The following is a 20,260-nucleotide window of genomic DNA, read 5'->3' on the forward strand; positions in this document are numbered from 1 at the left end:
AAGCATATAATATTATTATATAATATATCTATATATATATATAATATATATATATAGAGATTGAGAGACGAGAGGCGACGAGAGAGGAGAGAGAGAGAGACGAGAGAGAGAGAAGAGAGAGAGAGAGAGGGAGAGAAGGAGAAGAGAGAGAGGAGGAAGGAGAGATATTGGTGTCTGGAAGTAAAAAGTTACGATGTCTGAAGAGTTTATCGAGCTATTTCTCGTTAGTGAAAATATAAAATCAATGCGGAACGCAAATAAATGGAAAACGGCAGAAACTATTCTAATGGTAGCTATATACAGGCGGAGTAAAAAGGGGATGAAATGGTATGCAATATAAAAATAAGAAAAATGTGTGGTGAACAGTTTAGTATTATAAAGAAATAGATTATAGGGAATTGGAATGGACTAGTTATTTGGAAGTAAAGGACTGGGTGGAGTGGAGATTTAGGAACGTCCAGGAAATATGAAAGGTACATTTATTTAAAAATAAGTGATCAGTATGTATATATGAGAAGGACCAAGTACTATGAATGAGTCTGTTTGTCTCCAGATGTTAATAAAATTTCTTAAACAGTTGTGCATCCTCGATTTAGCAACTAAATGATTAGTTGTTGTTGTTCATTAATTAAGCCGATTTTATGATTTTATACCAACACGGAATTTTGCCAAAATGGTAAAATGTAAGGGGATTAAGAGCCTCTGGACTTGATATAACCAACCAAGACAAATCTATATATATATATATATATATATATATATATATATATATATATATATATATATATATATATATATATATATTATAATTATAATTATCTCTCAGTGGAGCTCCATATTCCCCAAATTATAAACTGAATCATTTAAAAAGCAGGGAAGACGACCTTTCACCCATCTTATCAGTAAAATGCACCCGTCATCTGACAAGCACACAGACTGTCAAAAGATTTGAATGGCGCGCCGCTACGGCTGCGCTGTATTGGGTCATTGCGGCCTGATTTATATTTCCTAAAGAAACGCTACACACAAGTGTCATTTACGCGCGCTTGAAATAAGGTAAGGATTGTACACCGAGATTCAGTTGTGTAGGAGTGTGTTGTGTTGGCAATGTATCCCAAAATAGACGAAACGAATGAGCTGTCACTGATATACAGGTAGTACTAGTAGTACTAGGCATAGTCTGCCTATTTCGTATGTTATAGGTAGTATAGCTATCTACCGCATATTTTTTATAGGGCATTCATTATGTTTGGCTAGGGAGAGGTTTTGGTCTAATTTTGGGGGATTGTAGCCCAATTGAATAAAGTAGATTAGTCTTAGCTTGGCCTGTCCTGTGATGTATTCTATGGCCTACCCTTAGGTTACCTAGGCTATAATAGAGGTCTTTAATGATCCTAACTTAGGTAGCTAAATGTTGCATACCCTAGATACCCACTAGGTACTAAGAAATTTAGTGCCAGGCAACTGTAGGTACTACCTAGTATGTATTATATATTAGGCTACTGAACTAGCTAGCTACTAAATACCTAACCTACCTAGGTATGCCTTTGTAGAATTCTGAGAATTGTTTATGCATACCTACCTAGGTACTAGTAGTATGTATGTTAGGCTACAAGACCAAATTAGCTAGACCCTGACCTGGACCTCCACCTTACCAGACCCAAGGTGCCATAAGTTATAAAGTACAGGGTGCACCCACATACCTATAGTCGATTCATTTAAGGTAGATTCTTGCGCCTCCGAGACGTTTGTTTGGCGGCCTCTGATTGGCTGGTACCGGGAGGTAGGCCGCTCGCTCATTGTGTCATATTTTTGTCTGTGACTTAGAAAACATGCAGTATGTTTATATTTCTTCATTTATCTCACGTTTTCCAAAAGACAATAAAGTTTAGGTCATCCCAAAGGATTCGGTATTAGGTAGTAATTGTACAACTAAATAATCTTTTCCTGAAACCAATTAGGAATTACGAGTAAAAGTGAAGAGAAAAAATTTCAATCTTTACACCTGTTTTTATTTATCATTGGATTTTTAATAAGTCATATGATCAAGATCAATTAAAACTTGTATTTTCATACAATAAAATCACCCTGAATACGCTGGTGCTTTCAGATTTTTGATGCGTCTAATATGTGAAGAGAAAATGAAGAATATGTCTTATTATGTTGCAGCCGTACTTGACTCAGCCTGATAGGAAGTCAATCTTTCTTAATTTTTTGTTGTTTATTACTTCACTGAGATTATTATTTCATATCACTCAAATAAGTCTCTGATGTCTCTTTCATTTGAAAATATATTCATAAAATAAAATTAGAAACAATATCTTGAAACAACCTGATTAAAGTTTGGGCCGAGTTGAAGAGTGTGAAGTCGTCTTTCCACAGAGTTCAACTTCTTTGCTGGATTGAATTCCCCGCGGCCCGCATGGGTCTGAGCTAACGATACCAAATGCATCCATCTGATTATTATTATTTTTTTCCTTATCAGATATGCCCAGACATACTATATGATATTGGATTAAAAATGTTCGACAGTTACTATAATGGAAATTCTGTGTATTTATTTTCAGAAAATGTAATAATATAACATGGTAAATATTGTCGAAACTGCAACCTTTTATATTGCTAATTGGCAACTCAAATCTCTCGCTGAGGAGACAAACACAACGACGACCCCTTGCAGATCTCATTCTCTCAGCAATACCGTCAAACTTGAATCATTTACTGATGCAATATAATAAGACATATTCTTCATTTTCTCCTCACATTTTACACACATCCAAAATCTGAAAGCACCAGCGTATTCAGGGTGAATTTGTTGTATGAAAACACAAGTTTTATTTTATCTTAATCGCGTTAATGATGCAAAATCCGATGATAAATAAAAACAGGTATGAAGAATTAAATGCTTCTCTTTTCACTTTTACTTTGTAATTCCTTTGTGTTTTATCTTATTGATTTCAGGAAAAGATGACTTAGTTGTACAATTAATACCGAATCCTATGGTATGAGCAAAATTTTCCTATCTTGAGCAAAGCGTGAGTTGATTGAAGAAATATAAACATAATATTGCTAGTTTTCTAAGCCACAGTAGAAAATAACGAGACTGAGCAAGCGGCCTACCTCCCGGTACCAGCCAATCAGAGGCCGCCAAACAAACGTCTCGTAGGCGCAAGAATCTACCTTAAATGAATCTACTATAGTAACCTAACCTTTCTTAATGTAACCTAATGTAATGTCAGACACTGGGTCCTTACCTGATGGCCCAAGAGTTAACTCCATAGACTATTTCACCCTAACCTGTCGTAGAGTGTTATATGTAAGTCATAAAACTAAAATACAGTGGAACCTCTACATACGAAAGTCCCTACGTACGAAAAACTCAGGTTATGAAAGCAAAGACGAAGATTTTTTTGCACCGGTGTACGAAAATAATTCAGGTTGCGAAAGGGTAAGTTCCGAGATTCGCCCGGGCCGCCGAGTACAATTTTAGGTAGATCTAGGGTAATTATCTGCGGCGGCCTAGACTATGGCAGTTACGGTTTTTCTATGCAGTTTTACCTACTGAACAAGAATTTTAAGTAATATTTATTCGGACGTCTGTAATTAACCCCCTGGGGCCAGTACTAAACACGGCGAAGTAGGTACATTGGACGCCCCAATCCCTAGTGGATGTCATATCCGTGGTTACGTTCCTTGCAGTCCATGCAGAATGCTTCTGTAGAGATACCCAATTTTAAAACTGCCGCGCCGCCAACTCAGTAGACTTGCCACCATCCTCCCGCTCTCCCATTGGTTCCTGATGCTAGTCACCACCGTAAGATCCTGCTCTCCTATTGGTCAGCATCTGTCCCATCATGCCTCTATGCAAAGGCGTTCCTTGATCATTTTTTGCGGCAGCGTTATCGTAAACACCTGGAATTCGTTCTTTTGTTAACATAAATTCGTGTTAGTGATTTCGCTTTCGTTGTACTGTAAGTTACTTTATCGTGTTGTGTGTGAACTTAATGACTTACATTATTAGCCATGGGTCCCAAAAATGTTGCTGAAGTTCACGAAGATGGAGATAATCAAGAAGTGTTAATGTTTTCTGCCATTTGTTAATGTGTTTCGTAAAGTTTTGTGTTAATGTTTTCTGCCATTTTTTAACGTGTTTCGTAAAGTTAAGTGTTCATGTTTTCTTCCGTTTGTCCTCCCCCTCTGTCGCCACTTTCGGACATCACCTCACTTGAAGGGTAAGGTTCTTGTACCCTGTACACTAATGCACTTTATTTACAGGTACAGTAACGGTTAGGTTAAGTATTGAATGGTCCAAATTGTTGTATTTCATTGTTTATTGGTCAATTTAGCTTTATTATAAAATTTACTGTGGTGTTTTTATAGGGCTTGGAACAAATTGGGCAATTTACATGTAAAACGTAGGTCTAGATACGAAAGTGTCAAGAGACGAAGGGCGCTTCGGAACAGATTAATTTCGTAACCTGAGGCACTACTGTATAGCTACTACATAGGTAGTACAGAAATTCATGGTCAAAGCAAAGTAGATGTCCACACACAGATATTGTTTATTAATGTACTATGTCACACACAGATATTGTTTATTAATGTGTGTGTTTGGCTAAACAATATAGAAAAGGGTGTGCAGAATGTAGGACAGGTGAGATAATCTGAGAACCCTACAGAGAATCCTATGTTGTGAATATTCGCTGTCTTTTGTTTGTTTTTATATTAATTCCAGAATGGCTGGTACTAAACATGGTGGAAGTTGTTTGTGGTGCTGTGTTTAGTACCAGTCCCTCAGGGATGAAAGGAAAAACAAACAAAAGACTGTACTATATTTCTCATTATCTCTGTAAATTTCTCAAATTATCTCACATGTAGGGTAAACGACTGAACGGCGGCCACTTCTTCGGGAACGTGGCCACTTTCCCCAAAAAAGTACTTGAACTTGCTGCCATGAGCATCAAGTTGTGGCTCATCCATGCGCACACTGAAACCTCTACCCTCCTCTCAAAGTAAGAGTTTTCTCCTGAATTTCGAAATAATGGCATAATTCAAAAGATTTTTCAGGAAGTGGCCTCGTTCTGAGAGAGGTGGCCACTATGTTGCTGCTTGGTATTTTACCCTACTGCATTATTTACACCCTTAATATATATTCTTCAGTCAACAAATTATATTAATGAATGATGTCTTTATGTAGCCATCTTCATTACATTTGCTAAATTCATATTAAACTAGCTTTGTACAATGGATCAAAGGTTAGGGGATACTTACTAAGATGCTCACATTTCCCCTTGACCCATTTTGAATCCTAGTACAGTATGTAAACAAATTGACTTTTTTGCCAGTGTCAAAGAACTTGGAACCAAATGCCTTCATTTTAGAAACAAGCCTTCATTTCTTCCCACTGAAATACAAATCACCACCCTTTATGTAGGAGTATTGTTCAGTGTGAGCTGGAGGTGGTTGTCGGACATGTTAACTGGGTGGTTACAGGGGGTTAGTGAGGGGAATAGTATTACTTTACTCTCCTGCAGTCACCAGGCAGATTTTCTTCGGCCACCACCAAGACTAGATGGTGTTCTTTGCTCACTGCTAGACTGTGTTGAGTGTGGATACTGGAATTCCTTTCTTGGTGTTTGTGTTTTTTGTTTGTTTTATCATGGATAAAAAATGTACCAAGCCATGGTGAGGGGTAAGTGTTTAGTAGGAGGATGAGGGATAGGGAGTATTTGCAATCTCTTCCAGGAGGGATGTCGTCCCCAGTGACCCCACCAAATAATTTTTAGTTCTTTCCTTTCCATCCATGCTGCTCTAGTCTCCTGCCTTCTTCAAGTGTTCCTTCTTCCTCGGTCCATCCAATATCCTTTGTTACTCCTTTTGTAGCTCAGCAATTCAACCTAAGTATGAGCTGGACCAAGTGTAGATGTAGGTTGCTATTCAATTGAGACACCAGTCTTAAGAGCTATGGCAACTAAGATGTGACTCCCTCCATGTTTGGATCCTAAGATACAGCTGCCCTCTGACTATTACAACTTACATAGGTAGCAAATAGTTCTATGTCCTTTTCCTTACCTGAGTGAGGCTCTTCACCCTCTGTTAGGCCTGTGACCCAACTATTCTGCTAACCCAATGCCAGACTGAGTTGGAGATTACATAGATCATTACTCCCCTTGCCTGCTTTGTTTCCAGGGTCATGCCATTTCTTGGTAGGTTTCTTAATAGTACAATATTCAGTGTGTTCATAAAGATGATCTCCCATTTAATGAATGAGCCCCCTGCGTAAACAGTAATGTTTCTATTTCTGTAGGAGCAGATTAAAAATGTCCATAGTAATTTGCATTTATCCCACCTATACAAACAAGAGCCTGTTATTAAAGGGCCCATCTGGGTCACCTTGTTTTGTTCTTGAGGCGAAAGAATAGGTGCTTGGTGATGGCAGGCAAGTGAAGGTTAATCCTCCACCCATCCTCTGTAACCACAAGGTAAATGTCTTTTTAACAGTTTAAATGACCATCTTGCTTGAGCTGAAGGATACTTGTTCATTGAAGGCTCCATTTTGCATACCTAGAAAAAAACACACTTTGATAATTGGTCTTTTTGACCCACATTTACTTTCATACCACCTCATTGATGAGATTCTTTCCACTCTCTAACTCTTCTATTTGCTCAGCCTCAAACCATTTAAAAAAATTTTTTCTCGGTGACACTATGTAATGGTCACATTTTGCATTGTTTATTGATTTTTAGTTCTAATGATCATGCCTTGCATTATTTCTGTGGACTTCTAGTGAAATAATCTTGACATGTTACTTAATTGCTGTTATATAAACTATAGTAATGTATAAGTAAGTTTTCAGATGAAAGCATGACTTAAACTGTCAAATTACAGGGTAAGTTTTTTTGTGGGTTTTGCATTGTCAGTAGTGATTGTTGATGAAGCTTAATTAGACGTAGTAGTTAATCTGTAATTTAATATACTGAGTAGTTTTTTTGAAAATTAACTATTTTTCAGAGTGCTTCAGGAATGTCTAATCAGTACAAGCGCCCATCTCTGACAAGTGGAGGAGGAAAAAGACGTTCTGGGAGCACAAAGTTTGAGCTTACGGAAGAACAGAAAAATGACATAAAAGAAGCCTTCGATCTCTTTGATCCAAATGGTACAGGGACTATTGACCCCAAGGAACTCAAAGTAGCTATGAGAGCATTAGGATTTGAACCAAAGAAGGAAGAGATAAAGAAAATGGTTGCAGAAATTGACAAGGATGACAATGGTAAAATTAAATATGAGGAGTTTCTTACTCTAATGACAATAAAGATGGCTGAGAAGGATGTGAAAGAGGAGATACTGAAAGCTTTCAAGTTATTTGATGATGATAATACAGGCAAGATATCATTTCTTAATCTGAAACGAGTGGCAGAAACGCTTGGAGAAAACCTCACTGACGAGGAGTTGCAGGAGATGATTGATGAAGCTGATCGTGATGGTGATAATGAAATCAACCAGGATGAATTCTTCCGTATAATGAAGAAAACCAGTTTGTATTGATATGGTAGTGAAGAAAACTAGTAAATTTGAAAGTTTGATATTTTTCCCATTGAGAAAGTACAATTTTGGTTGTGGTTTTTATTATTGCAGTCCATGGATTTGTGATCACCTTTTGTTGCATGATTCTTCTTGTGAACATTCCGTGTGCATTTAAATGAGCTCTTCCAAAATATGAAACTTGAAATTTGATTTCTGTCTTGTATGTGTTATATATTTTGATTTCTCCATTGAAATAAGTTTTTTATAACTCGTGTGTTAAAAGTGAATAGGTACATATATCCAAGATAATAGGTGCTTTTATTACAGCTTAAGTGATTAAGTTGATTTTTGAACATGGAAAGTGGTTCCAAGATAATGACTATACATGAGGGAAACACCAACTCTCCTTGTTCAGCATTGCTGGAAAGATTAAAAAATTTAAGAAGATGGCAAGATGAACAGCGGAAGGAAATATCCTTAAACCAGTCCAGAGGTGCTTGTGAAATGAAGTTGCCAAAGAAAAATGAGTTTCATCGAGATCCAACAAATAGTGATATAGAGGCCTTACAACTTAACAGTCAAGGGGGCATGAAAAACAAAGTTTATGAGCAGAGAGGTAACAGTAGTGAAGGAGAGAATAGTACTTCATTATTGGAATTTCAACAATCATCAAGTGGAAGTTCACTTACCCATCATAGATTCATAAGTGAAAATTCAAATACTGTTGAAGATCAGTCAGTATATCAAGATGATAGGCCTAACCAGGAAGGTTTGTCTTGTCAGAATGTTTTAGGTAATATTAGTGATAGTATTTCAACTAGTCCTGATCTGTCTTTGCAAGAAGAATGCAAAATGCATCCAGTAAGTGAAAATGGTCAGAGTAAAGTTGTACAAACTCAGGATAATCAAATCTTAGATAATATTAATATTAAGAAAAGTATTGTAAGTGAATTTCCTATTGCAAGAGATATGTATACCTTGAAGTGTAACCCTACCAATGAGGATGATTGTAAGAGAAAATATCAGGGTCTTACAAATTTTATAAGCCGCCACACTGTCAGTAATTCTGTTATAGACGATAATGTTCTTGGAATTAATTCAAAGACAAGTAATGAGACTTCTGTGTCACAGCCACAGCTCAAATTTACTTATTTAAAGAAAGGTCAGGGTACAGCTAGGTTTGGCATGAAACCGTTGCGATTCAGAAGGGCTCAAAATTATGTTCAAGAACAGGCAGAGGAAAGAGAGATTTTTAGCGGAAACCCATCAGTCAATATAAAAAGTATTGACAGTTCTCAAAACTATAAATTAAAAGCAGGAAATGTGCCTGTTAAAATGCTACAGCTGCAAGATCCCACAACTAGATTGGGATATGAGAAATGCAAGGAAGGAACAATTATGCATGCGCCAGCAGAAAAAGATGAACCCGTCATAGTAACTCGGAGCAATATCCAGCAGAAAAGGGTAACCCCAACATCAGAAAATGACAAGCAGTTACTTAAAGAACAGGAAGAGTTGTCAGCATTTGAGAAGTTGGAAGAACTAGCGGATGATTCAAGTTTCTCTTCCAACTCATCAACTGTTATTCGGTTACTTCAGCGAGGTCTGCATTCATCATCATCTACGCCATTGAAGTCACCTTCCTCTACGCCCAGTTTTAGTCCAACATTTCACTTGTTGAATAATAAAAAAATACTAGCCAAATGCTGTAAACGAGATGATGTTATTGCCAAACCATCAAAAATGGAACTGGCTAATATTTGTTCTGATGAAAGTTACCGTCAGCAGAACCAGTTCCCGCTGGTAAATGTTAGCATTGTTCTTGAGCAGCTGAAGAGGTTTGTGAGATTGGAAGATCTTTCACTGTCTGGCTTATCAGAGGAGGAGTTGAAGTCAGTTTTAGAAAGCTTCATAGAATCTGAAAATTCCTTTAATGTAGGATCAGTTTCTTGTTTTGAAAATAATATAAAACTTACTTCAAGTAACCCAACAAGTACTCCAGCTGTAAATGATGAACCTCAACTTGCTAGGCCACGTGTCCATTTTCAACCTGAAGGAGTACAGGTATTGGAGTATGAGCTTTCGGAATCAGATGGAGAAAACACATTAACTGATATGGCATCTATTACAGATGATACTGATTTGGTAACAACCTCGGATTTAGAAGTTTTAACACAAATACATGTAAATGCTACTGACTCTGAAGGTGCCCAAAAATTTCAATCTTTGAAGGAGTCTCATGAAAATGAAACCCCTGATCATGTTTCAAGTTCAGGAGCTCTGCAACCAATCAGATTGCAGTTTTCACCACCATGCCGTCCAAAGAATTCAGCATCACACTACATATGGTCTATATTTGGGAAAGAAGAGCCTGGAAAGAAGGCCAACCATTCCAAAACATCACAGCATGTCTCTTCAAAAGGCAGTAGGAGGGTATTGATTAGTGCGCCAGAAGCTGTACAAGAGAAAGATAAAAAACTCCTTGAGACCAATGGAAGTAAGGTTATAGAAAGCATAGAAAGAGAGGAATCTCCATCAGCCAGCAAAATAGGGAATCATGAGGAAGTGGAAACTCACAAAGCTCTTCTTATGGCTAAAGTGTGTGAGTTAGAAAAGGAAATAGATTTCTATAAGAAAGGAAATGTTAAGATCAAGAATCTTCAAGATAGTCTGCAGAGTGAAAGGTCTCAATTGGACCATCAGAAGAGATCGTTTCAAGAAGAGATGGCCAAAGAAAAGGTTAAGTTCCAAGAATATCTTGATGCTGAAAGAAACAAGCTGTGGAAAGAAAAGCAATCTGTCAGGAATCCCTCAGTATCATCAGTCCGTGAGCAGTCAATGGAAATTGTTTTTTTGAAGGAGCAGCTAAAAGATTTACAAGAAGAACTACAGAAAAGGGAAGATTTACATAATGGTGCTGTGAAGAAACTCAATGAGAAAATTAGATTACAAGAACTAGAAGTGAAGTCATTAAAATTGAAAAATGCATCTTTGCAAAAAAGTGTTCAAGATATGCAACAAAAGCAAAAAATAGACAGAGGCAATGTAAATAAAAAACCTTCTGTAAATAGCAAAGGAGTTATACTTACAGGAAAATCAAAAATGAAGACAAAAACGGCAACTATAAACAGTATTAATAAGTCTCTGGATAAAGTACCAGTTACTGTAAGTGATCCTTTAATAGATAGACAAGCTTTACTGGGAGACATGCCAGTGCAGAATAAAATGTCAGGTTTAGGTAGACAATCTCCTTCAAATTCACTTCATCAGAAGAGTAATCAAGAAAAAAATCATACTTTACAATCATTTCAGCAGGCAAACAAAATTGAGTTCTCAGGCAGTATAATTACTACTGGTAGAAACAAAAATGCTCAGGAAAGTAGCAGATCTGATAATACCGACAAAAGAAGGGACTTAATTGGACTACATGAAGATAAACCAACAAATGATGGTGAAGAAGCTAAGGAGATTCCTGTGGGCACCATTGATGCTGGTTTCTTAAGTTCAAAATTCAAGCCCGGCATAACAAGTGTGATGGAAAGCTCTCCTCAAACACAACAAAGTATAAACATAGAATCTACAGAATTGCAATTAGGTGATGGAACAAAAGAAATCATTTATGCTAATGGAAATAAAAAATCCATCCATTCAGATGGAACAATAATTATCAGCTATTATAATGGTGACAAAAAGGAAATCCATCAAGATCGAACTGTTTATGTTTACGGGACTGATCGCACAAGTCACACTACATTTATAAATGGCAAGGAAATTCTTGAATTCCCAAATGGCCAGAAAGAAACCAGATTCACAGATGGATCATCTGAAATTATTTTTCCTGATAAAACGTGCAAGACTGTGTTGCCAGATGGTACAGAAGTATGCACTTTGCCAAATGGTACGATTGTCCACACAAATGCTGATGGCTTTAAGGTGATGGAGTTTGTAAGTGGTCAGAAAGAAGTTCACACACCTGAACAGAAGAGAAGGGAATATCCAGATGGGACTGTGAAAATATTACACTCGGATGGTAGCACAGAAACTCGGTACAAAACAGGACGTGTTCGTGTAAAAGATAGGGAGGGGAACATTTTGTCTGATACCCACCAAAGTGTTCAATAGAACTGTAGGTGAGTAATGATAGATTTCTCTTTGTTCCCCTGAAAAAGACTTAAGTGATCTGAATCGTAGCTTTATTTTGGTAGCCATTGTTTTTGAGTTTATATATTTTGCATTTATTTTGGTATATAAGCACAAATATTTTTGGTGCATAAACTGTGCTGTATGAATTGTTTAACATATCATTGTGCATTGTATATGAATATAGTAAACTATTTACAATTAAGAGTCTTCTTTCTCAAGTAAATGGCCTGTTGATGCAAGTTGTTCATTTTGCTAATGTTGATGATGCCAGAGTATATTTGACGCCAAATGGTCCCTCTTGTCTTTTAACAATTACTATACAGTATACACTATTATTTATTGAAATTCTGATGGCTGTGTGGTTTTTAAATGTATGGGAACCCTTTAAACATTGGCCATCCTAAGAAATAGATAAATGAAAATAAGAAGCCTAAGAAAATGTCTGCACTAATGACAGAAAATGTAGTATTGGGTGTCCTTTTATCTTAAAATTACAGTACGTATTTACATTTCAGCAGATTTGGAAGTACTTAAAATAAGCAAATTAACTGCTAAATTTGGCATAAGGAAAAAAACTACAAGCTTCTCCAATTAATTTCTTAAGGTTAATGAAAATGAAAGTAGACTTCAACATTTTATTTATTAATAAAAACATTTACTATTTGGCAATATTGTTATTTGCACAATACTGGATATACGTTATAATATACATAAAAATAGACTCTTCATTATCTTTACCATTATTAGGCAACAAATGCAAACCAAAGCCTGAAGCCTATTTTTGGACAGGTAAACCCCTTGGGCAAAGAAACTATTAATTCAAAAACAAAATGTAAAAGTTTCCATACACTTTAAAGAATGTGTCCATGCATTTACAATTCCACTTTACATAAAATATTGCCAATCAGATTTTTCTTTTATCCAAGACTATTGGAGTTTATTGGCGTAATTATATCACTTCATCCAATACATAATAGTATTAAGTAAATAGGGAAATATAAAAATACAACCTCTAGTGAAAAATTTTGCCGTCCCTTTTAATGTATATGCTTTATTTTTTTGTGCTTCAAATCTCTCCCTCTGCTTATATAGAGTGAATACTATAAACCTTTAAAACTGAAGACATGCTAATAGTTAACCTTACATTACTGTAGTCAATTAATTGTGTTTCTAACTATATCGGCATTAATTTTTGTCATACAAAATCCCTGTTTGGGCTAAAGCAGCAAGTATGGTATACCGAATGTTGAGTCTGCTTGATATACGTACAGACTGAAGCATGAAACTGGTGCCTCGGGTTTGCCTTTAATTTTATTAGCATTATTTGCATGTATGTACTACAGTATACCCTTATCAACACTCAAGAAATAGTCAAGGCAATGTGTGAAAAATATCTGCTTTTAATGACTAACCAAGACAATAGTAAAAACTTGCTTTCATTGAGTTTGCAGATCAAACCTTAACATGGCTTGCAACTAAACAAAACATTTTTTTTGTATTATTTTATAAATCCAAAATAATCTAAAAGGCATAGGAAGGAGAAATAGAGTAGTCAGCATTATTCTGAGGAATATTTGAAAACAGTTGTCTTACAATAAAATGCAGCTGGAGGAAGCTATCTGAAACACTTCTGAAAAGTTATTTGTCCACTATGAAACCATTAACCAAACATAGCCTTATTCTGTGCAGCAGCTCTCCTAGCTGTAGTACAATTTGCTGAATCCTGAAAGACAATGAACCAACTATGCATGCCTAGACCATGCTCTACCGTCCCATATGGCATCTTCCTCCTGTGTGGCTTTATATGCAGTTTTTACTAGTTTTTCATGTACATACTGGTACAAAGATCAAAACTTTGTTGAATTCTACATGTAATATGGAATAGTAGCACCGCAAAATACTGCAAAAAAAAAAAAAAATGACATAGGTGTGATTGCAATGGTAACAATGTTCCAAAACTTACTAGCATGTCACTTCAGGAAGTTAGTAATATGAGAACAGAGTTTAAAAAGTATGCCCAAGGGGTTAAATTATACCCTAAATATAAAAAAGCTGTACCTAGAAGAAATGTAAAAGTCTGAAATTATGCAAAACTGCAAGTTGCAGTATATTCATAACCTGGATCATTAATAATTTCAATCATCTCCCAGTAACAACATATACTGATGTATTGGTAAAGTTTTCAGATGAGATCAACAATATGAAAAAAATTTCATATGAAAAGTTTTTATGGTGCTAGACATTTCTGCTACCATATTTAATACCTTGAATATAAAATTCATACTTTAAAACTTTTATAAATGATTACTACACTTAAACCATTATTCACCATCCTTTTGATTTAACTCATTTACTTTGCTATATAACAACAACCAATACAGTATCAACAGCTCAATGGTCTAGTGACAGCCTTTGTGTATGAGATAAATCAAAAGTTTGTGATGGAAGATACTCCAATGGCAAATAAGCCCACTACTTACCAAATTCACTTTGATACTTCCAATCCAATGCTTACCAATAACTTTGAAACCTCCAAGCTAATAATACAATTTTATACAAAACAACACTGCCTTACATAAATTCAACACTTTGTCAATGGCATGTTTTGTGAACTGGATGCAGATAATAAGATACCTCATTTTACCTGCACCAAGATTTGGCCTAACAAAGGCTGATATGCTTAGGTCACAATACGTTTAGTATAACAAAGGTGCTTCACAGAAAACTTCTTAAAATTACTTCCAAGAGATGCATTTTTAAATAGTGACTTTAAACAAACGTATGCTCCCACAAACATCCAAGTTGTGAAAAGAACATGAAGCAGGTATGTCAAGACAAGAACATAAGCCAAACAGCTAAGCCAGTTTCATAATCATTGAGGAGTATGGATGTGCAAGCTTATACATTTATATTCTACAGACTACCCTGAAAGTACATTTTTTAAGCCTTGCTTAGTGTCATGATAACATAATATAGACTAATTTCCCTAAGCCCAACAGCACAGTAACAATTCAATATTACGTCTGGTCAACAGATATTTTTTCAACTTTTATAAATCAAAGAATCAAAGTCTTTTTCAATGCTTATTTTCAATTAAATGAAAATGTGAATGCCACCCATTCTTTGAGTTTTTTTTTTTATAAAGAACCTAGGTACTTTTAAACCCGGATTAAACTACCATGAAGCTTAAGTTGAAAATCCAAGTGCTCTAACTTTGCAGAATAAGAAAAAAAAAAATTGCAGAGTAAGAAAAAGAGAGAAAAAAAAAGTAATTGCTGGAACTGATAGTATAATCCTGGTAAAAAACATGCTTGGCAATTTGTTATGTTTTACAAGTAAAAAATTTAAAATGAGATGGTCTCACTGACAGGAGAAGAACTACGTATCTATATAGTAACCTGAAAATCATAACAATTTTCCAGTTTAGAAATGTTCAATGTTATCTGTAAGCCATGACAGGAAAAAGGAAAAATTTAATTTGGAAGGGGCTGTTAGGTCATGTAATTAAACTAATTTGGAAGTAATGCTTGGGTCATGTAGTTTTCTAAAATTGCATTTTTTTTATTGACATTTCTTAATACCTCTTTGGTAAATGATGAGATATTCTGTGGCTACTTCAGTTATTTTACATATCAGCTTGTTGCATCTAAAACATCCATTTCAAATGCACCGTATATAATGTATCTTCTTTACAAAATCCATATGCAGTACTTAAATCGTTTACCTTGTTTACATCAAGGTACTGAATAGCCAAATCGGTTAAAATGATTCACCCATGAAGACAAGCCTTTTAAATAAAACTTCAACAAAGAACAGCTTGCAACATGAAAAATAATTAATTTTCATGCTAAAAATTTTCATCTAATATGTGTTAATACTCTTCAAACTACAGTATGTATTTAATCTTAGAAACAAATCATACAACAAATTATATGGTCATCCATCTGAGAGTTAAAAATTCTGAAATGTCATCTGTTCCATAGCTATTAGTTAATTTTTGCATGAAGAGCACCAAATTTTAAGTAAAATACTGATTACACAAAGGCAGCTACCAAGTTTTAATTGAATATGTGAAGTAATCTAATAAATGACCATAATTCATTCTACAAAAATATCTACACCAATTTTGTTAAACACACTATATACCTCATTCAATACTGCTGCTGCAAATGGTTGTTTGTTTTCTTTGCAGAAAATTTACTTAAAAATTTATAATTTGTATAAAATTTACTTAAAATTTATTAGTGCCATAATTTTTTTGTTACTTAAAATCAGCCAAAAATAAATTCAACTGTAAATATTTACTGACAGAAAATGAAATGTTAACTGATTTGCTCTTAACTAATCAGGAAAATACAGTAATGAAAGGTTTAAGTTGACACATTGTTGTAAAAAAAATCTTTGGCAATCTAATATACTGTACAATGAAATCCTTGTGCAAAAGTTAATACTGTACAATGAAATCCTTGTGCAAAAGTTAATGAAGCATTTCAATTTTCATTATCAGCACCTTTGAAATCAATGCATCTCCAAAACTGAATGAAACTCACTATATTCAAAAAAAAAGCTTAGTGAGGGCTCTGCTTAATAAGTAATATCCAAACAATGAAGTGACCAACTCTACAATTGATTGAAATGCTTTTAGATTGTCTAAAATTAATTAAAGGGCTAATGTGTAAAGGTGTGACAGACTTCATGTGTAATTTTTAAAATATTACTTATTTAAATTTTATGATCCATCAGTTTAGCTACAGGTTATGGATGCAGTAATTTTCAAGGAGCTCTAAATTTTGTATTACTTTTGCCACCATTTCATAAGCAAAAAGTTTCATAAAGAGAACTTAATTTGTATGACCAAATTGTAAATGCAACTTCTTGGCAAAGAAACTAAATAACTAAACATGAGTCAAATAATCAAAACAGTGTATTATTGGAGATTAATATGGGTAGGAAAATCACAGATTTTTAAATCAATTTGTATATATTCTAGGCATAAAAACTGGATCCTTTATGTGGAAGTATTCCTCAGCACAAACTGCTGTGGGTCATTGAAACATGGTAACAAGGCAGTTAACCAATAATACCTCAATCAACTGCTGTCCCTGAATACTTTGTCCTTCAACATGAAGGACCGTGGGTTTGTTGAGATGGTATCACGATAAAACACTGGTATGTGGGAGGCTGACCAATAGCCGGGCAAAATCATTAACATGGTCTTATTTTGTAATACTTAAAGTGTTGAATATCTCGTGTACTGGAGGTGAAGAACAACAGTTATAGAGGTATTCATCTTCAACTTCCACATAGGTAATTTTTTTCAAAGTAGTTGCCCAGCTCTTTAAATGAAAGCATATTTTGCAGGTGCATAAGATTTCACAGCATCACTAATATGCATTTTATCCTTAAGATGGTCAGGACTGATTCCTGCCTTCATGCGTGGCAATTTTTCTGGAAGAGTTATGACCTTCCGCTAAACAGTAGCAGGAGACAAAGGGAACTATGCAGAGACTCAGGAGGATACCCTAAAAAACAAGAGCAACCAACAACCTTCCAGAGTACTGGTTGTATACAATAGTGACTGCATGACAGACTGTGAGGTGAGGTGTGCTGGTGCTGTCCGGTGTCCAATATTCACAGGAGAGTATTGCACAGCTTATTGCTTGCCTGAGAAAAAACTGAAATTCAAAATTTTGAATATGGTTTCCGATACAGTATAATAAAATGGGCCATCATAACTTTGAAAGCAATCGTATATATAACTCTACCCCTATTGTTAACAGAAAGCAGAGGGTGTCAAATCATATAAACTAAAGCTCTAAGACCAGATGCTCAAATGTGTAGCCAACCTGCATCTGTAGCCCCATTAAACACTGTATTCAACCCAAGCTGCCGTCTCTCAGTGGAAGGAAAAGAAAGAAGCAGGAGAGCAAGCCATTCCACCATTTAACCTAACCCTAGCCTTATGCCCTCCAAGTGCCGTAAGTGAGAAACTTTTCTGAGAGCTGCTTGGGTGACTACACAACCTGCTGAGCTGCCACCACAGGTCTTGAGATGAAGGTATTAAGGGACTTCCATATCCCTTGGGATGAGGTGAAGGTGGTCTGACATCTCCAGATACTTGCCTTATAGTATCAGTGCTACTGAAAAGCTACTCTACAATGCAAAAGATGGTCCTACACCCTTAACTACCTAAATCCTCACCCAAATTGTGCATTGGTCCATGTTGCTTGTCTAATTATAGCTGTCAGAAAGAAAGGGTGCACTTGGACATCTCCTTGTGCCTGTTGATACTAACAAAAATGTGCCGACACTTTGGAATATGGGGTTTGATCCTTCTTAGGTAGTACCTTGCTGTTTACACCTGGTATGAAAGCAACTTGTCAAGATCACCCCCTACAAACTAACAAAGAAAGGGAATTGAAATTCTTGTATCTCTTATCAGGGACTAACAGGTTCTGGTTTTGTTTTGCCCCAAACTCGGAAAAGAATGAGAAAGGCAAAGATTCCCAACCTTCCGAGCGCCAGATACGATTTAAAAAAAAAAGGCCAATGCCAGTATTCTCAGCAGTCAAGGTTAAGGTTAGCAAGAAGAAAGTCTTGAGTGTGAGATCTTGGGCTCAGGCCTCCCCCAAGAGATACCTTGCTACCAGTTTTCAACAACGCTCAATTACAGCTCACACCGGGGAATGCTAAATAAAGTAATAGTTTGTAATTCACACAGGGAGAAAAATGAAATACCAGAAAATATGGCAAGAAGTCTCCTATACATGAGCTAATGAATAGCCATTATCTAGTAACTGCAATTAACAATGCTTGGTTCCTATTTGTCATTCCTACTTTCAAATAAACTGTTACATTATCATCTAAAAACTGAGAGATATCCAATTGCTAACCTGTTGAACTGAAAGAAATCTCTAGGAAATATGATTCCACATGGACACTTGACGTAATATTAAAATGACTTATGAAATCAATCAGCCCTAAGTTAAATGATTCTCTGCCCTAAATCAGCCCTAAGTTAAATGATTCTCTGCCCTATGTGAAAACACAATACATGCCTGTACATATTAAGGAGTTATATATTCAGATTCAGTCATTAAGACCTTTGGTAGTTTTTTTTTTTCTTACAAAATGTAGATTGGCAATTCTCAATGCCAATTATAAATCAATTACAACAAACATGGGAGTAATTTTCCGAGTATGGTTGAAACTCAAAGGTTCTACTATTAAAAATGTTTTGTTTTTTGTTAATAATGCTCATATTGCTTATCTGCTTACTCCTAATAATTATGTGAATCAAGCCAAGTCTATATACATCTACATGCTTTTATAACAAAGAAGTTTTTGAACTGGTTGTAGTTGGCAAGCAATGATAGCTAATTGTACTTAATTTATCAATTTGAAGGTAAATCTTAAGAGACTGACTTCAACCTTGTTCCACCATCACCTATGGACCACTGTTTCCATTCTAAAACTCCTAGTAATGATGGACTTCAATTCTGATGGATATTACTTAAGTGAAGGCACCAAAATTTAGTACGTAAAAGTTGTGCCCTGAAAGCACATTAGTAATGTTTATATAGTAGTTATATACAACACACCATTTTGGATAAAGATGCATCTCATTAGACACGAATACAATGTACCTTATTTTACATTACACAACAGAGCAGTATTAAATTGTGACCTTCACAACACAGCCAGCACATGAACAATCAATATGTGCTTCAAATATATTGTAATAAAGCTGTGGATTAAAATATACAATTTTACAATATTTTAGAAGTCAACTCATTATAACATTGATTACACACTCTTACAGACTTTTTATTAGCTTCCAAAGGAGCCTGTTTACTTGAACAATCATTGCAGAATATTTGACCACAGTTTCTACAGTGATGACGTCGTATAGTCATAGAAAAAGTTTTATTGCAGTCCCGGCAGTTTACAGCTTCAGAATCATCCGCCCACTTTCTACCTGCTAACTTAGTTGTTTCCATCTGTTGATAAAAAGGGGAAATCATGTATAAACCAAGGAAAAATCAATTTTCCCCAGCATAAAGACCATTCCTTCTCAATAGCTTAATATGTCACCCAGGTTCTGATTAGTCTGAATCATGAGAGGAAGTGTTATTAAGCCAACATCCTTCATCATGATTTGATCCTTTGCTTTTCTGCAAGGCAGTTTCCAAGTATGAGGTCAGGAGGTGGGGTTGCTGTTCAACAATTGAATTTTAGTTTGTAAACAATAAATTGCACATATATCAGGAAGTACTCATATGCAAGTGAACAAACACTTTTTCAAAAGAACACAAATAGCACATAACAGATTGACATGAATCTTACTTTGTGCTGCTAATGATTCTGCAATTAATTACCCTCTGGGTGACTGGCTGGCATTTTTTACAAACTGGGATTGAGCTAAAGAAATGTCAATGATTATTAACTAGGGATTTTGGCAAACAATTTTAAAAACAAAATATGATACATTCATTTAGGAACCCAAATGGCTATTCATAAAGAATCAAAATGAAAATTATGTTACACTTTCCAACCTCACTTGCGTGATCCATAAGTAGTGAAAATCACATT

At 35.5% G+C, this 20,260-nt stretch overlaps 3 protein-coding genes across 8 annotated transcripts in view; 2 read left to right on the top strand and 1 right to left on the bottom strand.

Annotated features, from left to right (window-relative positions):
- Window positions 1-895: 895 nt before the first annotated feature.
- LOC135201776 (uncharacterized) lies at window positions 896-7,825 on the top strand. Of its 2 annotated transcripts, none has more exons than XM_064231026.1 (2): window positions 896-1,056; window positions 7,013-7,825. In XM_064231026.1, the coding sequence occupies exon 2, from the start codon at window positions 7,025-7,027 to the stop codon at window positions 7,544-7,546; it is 522 nt and encodes a 173-aa protein (XP_064087096.1). In that variant the 5' UTR covers window positions 896-1,056; window positions 7,013-7,024; the 3' UTR covers window positions 7,547-7,825. The 2 variants fall into 2 exon arrangements, with proteins under 2 accessions (XP_064087096.1, XP_064087097.1); XM_064231027.1 differs by having other exon boundaries at window positions 1,046-1,154.
- A 53-nt stretch (window positions 7,826-7,878) lies between these two features.
- LOC135201773 (centromere protein J-like) lies at window positions 7,879-11,870 on the top strand. Its single transcript, XM_064231020.1, has one exon. The coding sequence runs from the start codon at window positions 7,880-7,882 to the stop codon at window positions 11,645-11,647; it is 3,768 nt and encodes a 1,255-aa protein (XP_064087090.1). The 5' UTR covers window position 7,879; the 3' UTR covers window positions 11,648-11,870.
- A 419-nt stretch (window positions 11,871-12,289) lies between these two features.
- The window catches only part of LOC135201774 (early endosome antigen 1-like), a 77,905-nt gene continuing 69,934 nt past the window's right edge, over window positions 12,290-20,260 (bottom strand). For all 5 annotated transcript variants that reach the window (XM_064231025.1, XM_064231024.1, XM_064231021.1 and 2 more), the window contains one exon: window positions 12,290-19,668. In XM_064231025.1, coding sequence (XP_064087095.1) covers window positions 19,438-19,668 — 231 coding nt within the window. In that variant the 3' untranslated portion in view covers window positions 12,290-19,437. The remainder of the gene's footprint in view (window positions 19,669-20,260) is intronic.

Source organism: Macrobrachium nipponense, chromosome 28, assembly GCF_015104395.2.
Source record: "Macrobrachium nipponense isolate FS-2020 chromosome 28, ASM1510439v2, whole genome shotgun sequence".
Taxonomy (NCBI): domain Eukaryota; kingdom Metazoa; phylum Arthropoda; class Malacostraca; order Decapoda; family Palaemonidae; genus Macrobrachium; species Macrobrachium nipponense.

Coding starts and splice junctions, on each gene's coding strand:
- LOC135201776 (XM_064231026.1), top strand. CDS start 7,025: ATGTCTAATCAGTACAAGCGCCCATCTCTGACAAGTGGAGGAGGAAAA.
- LOC135201773 (XM_064231020.1), top strand. CDS start 7,880: ATGGAAAGTGGTTCCAAGATAATGACTATACATGAGGGAAACACCAAC.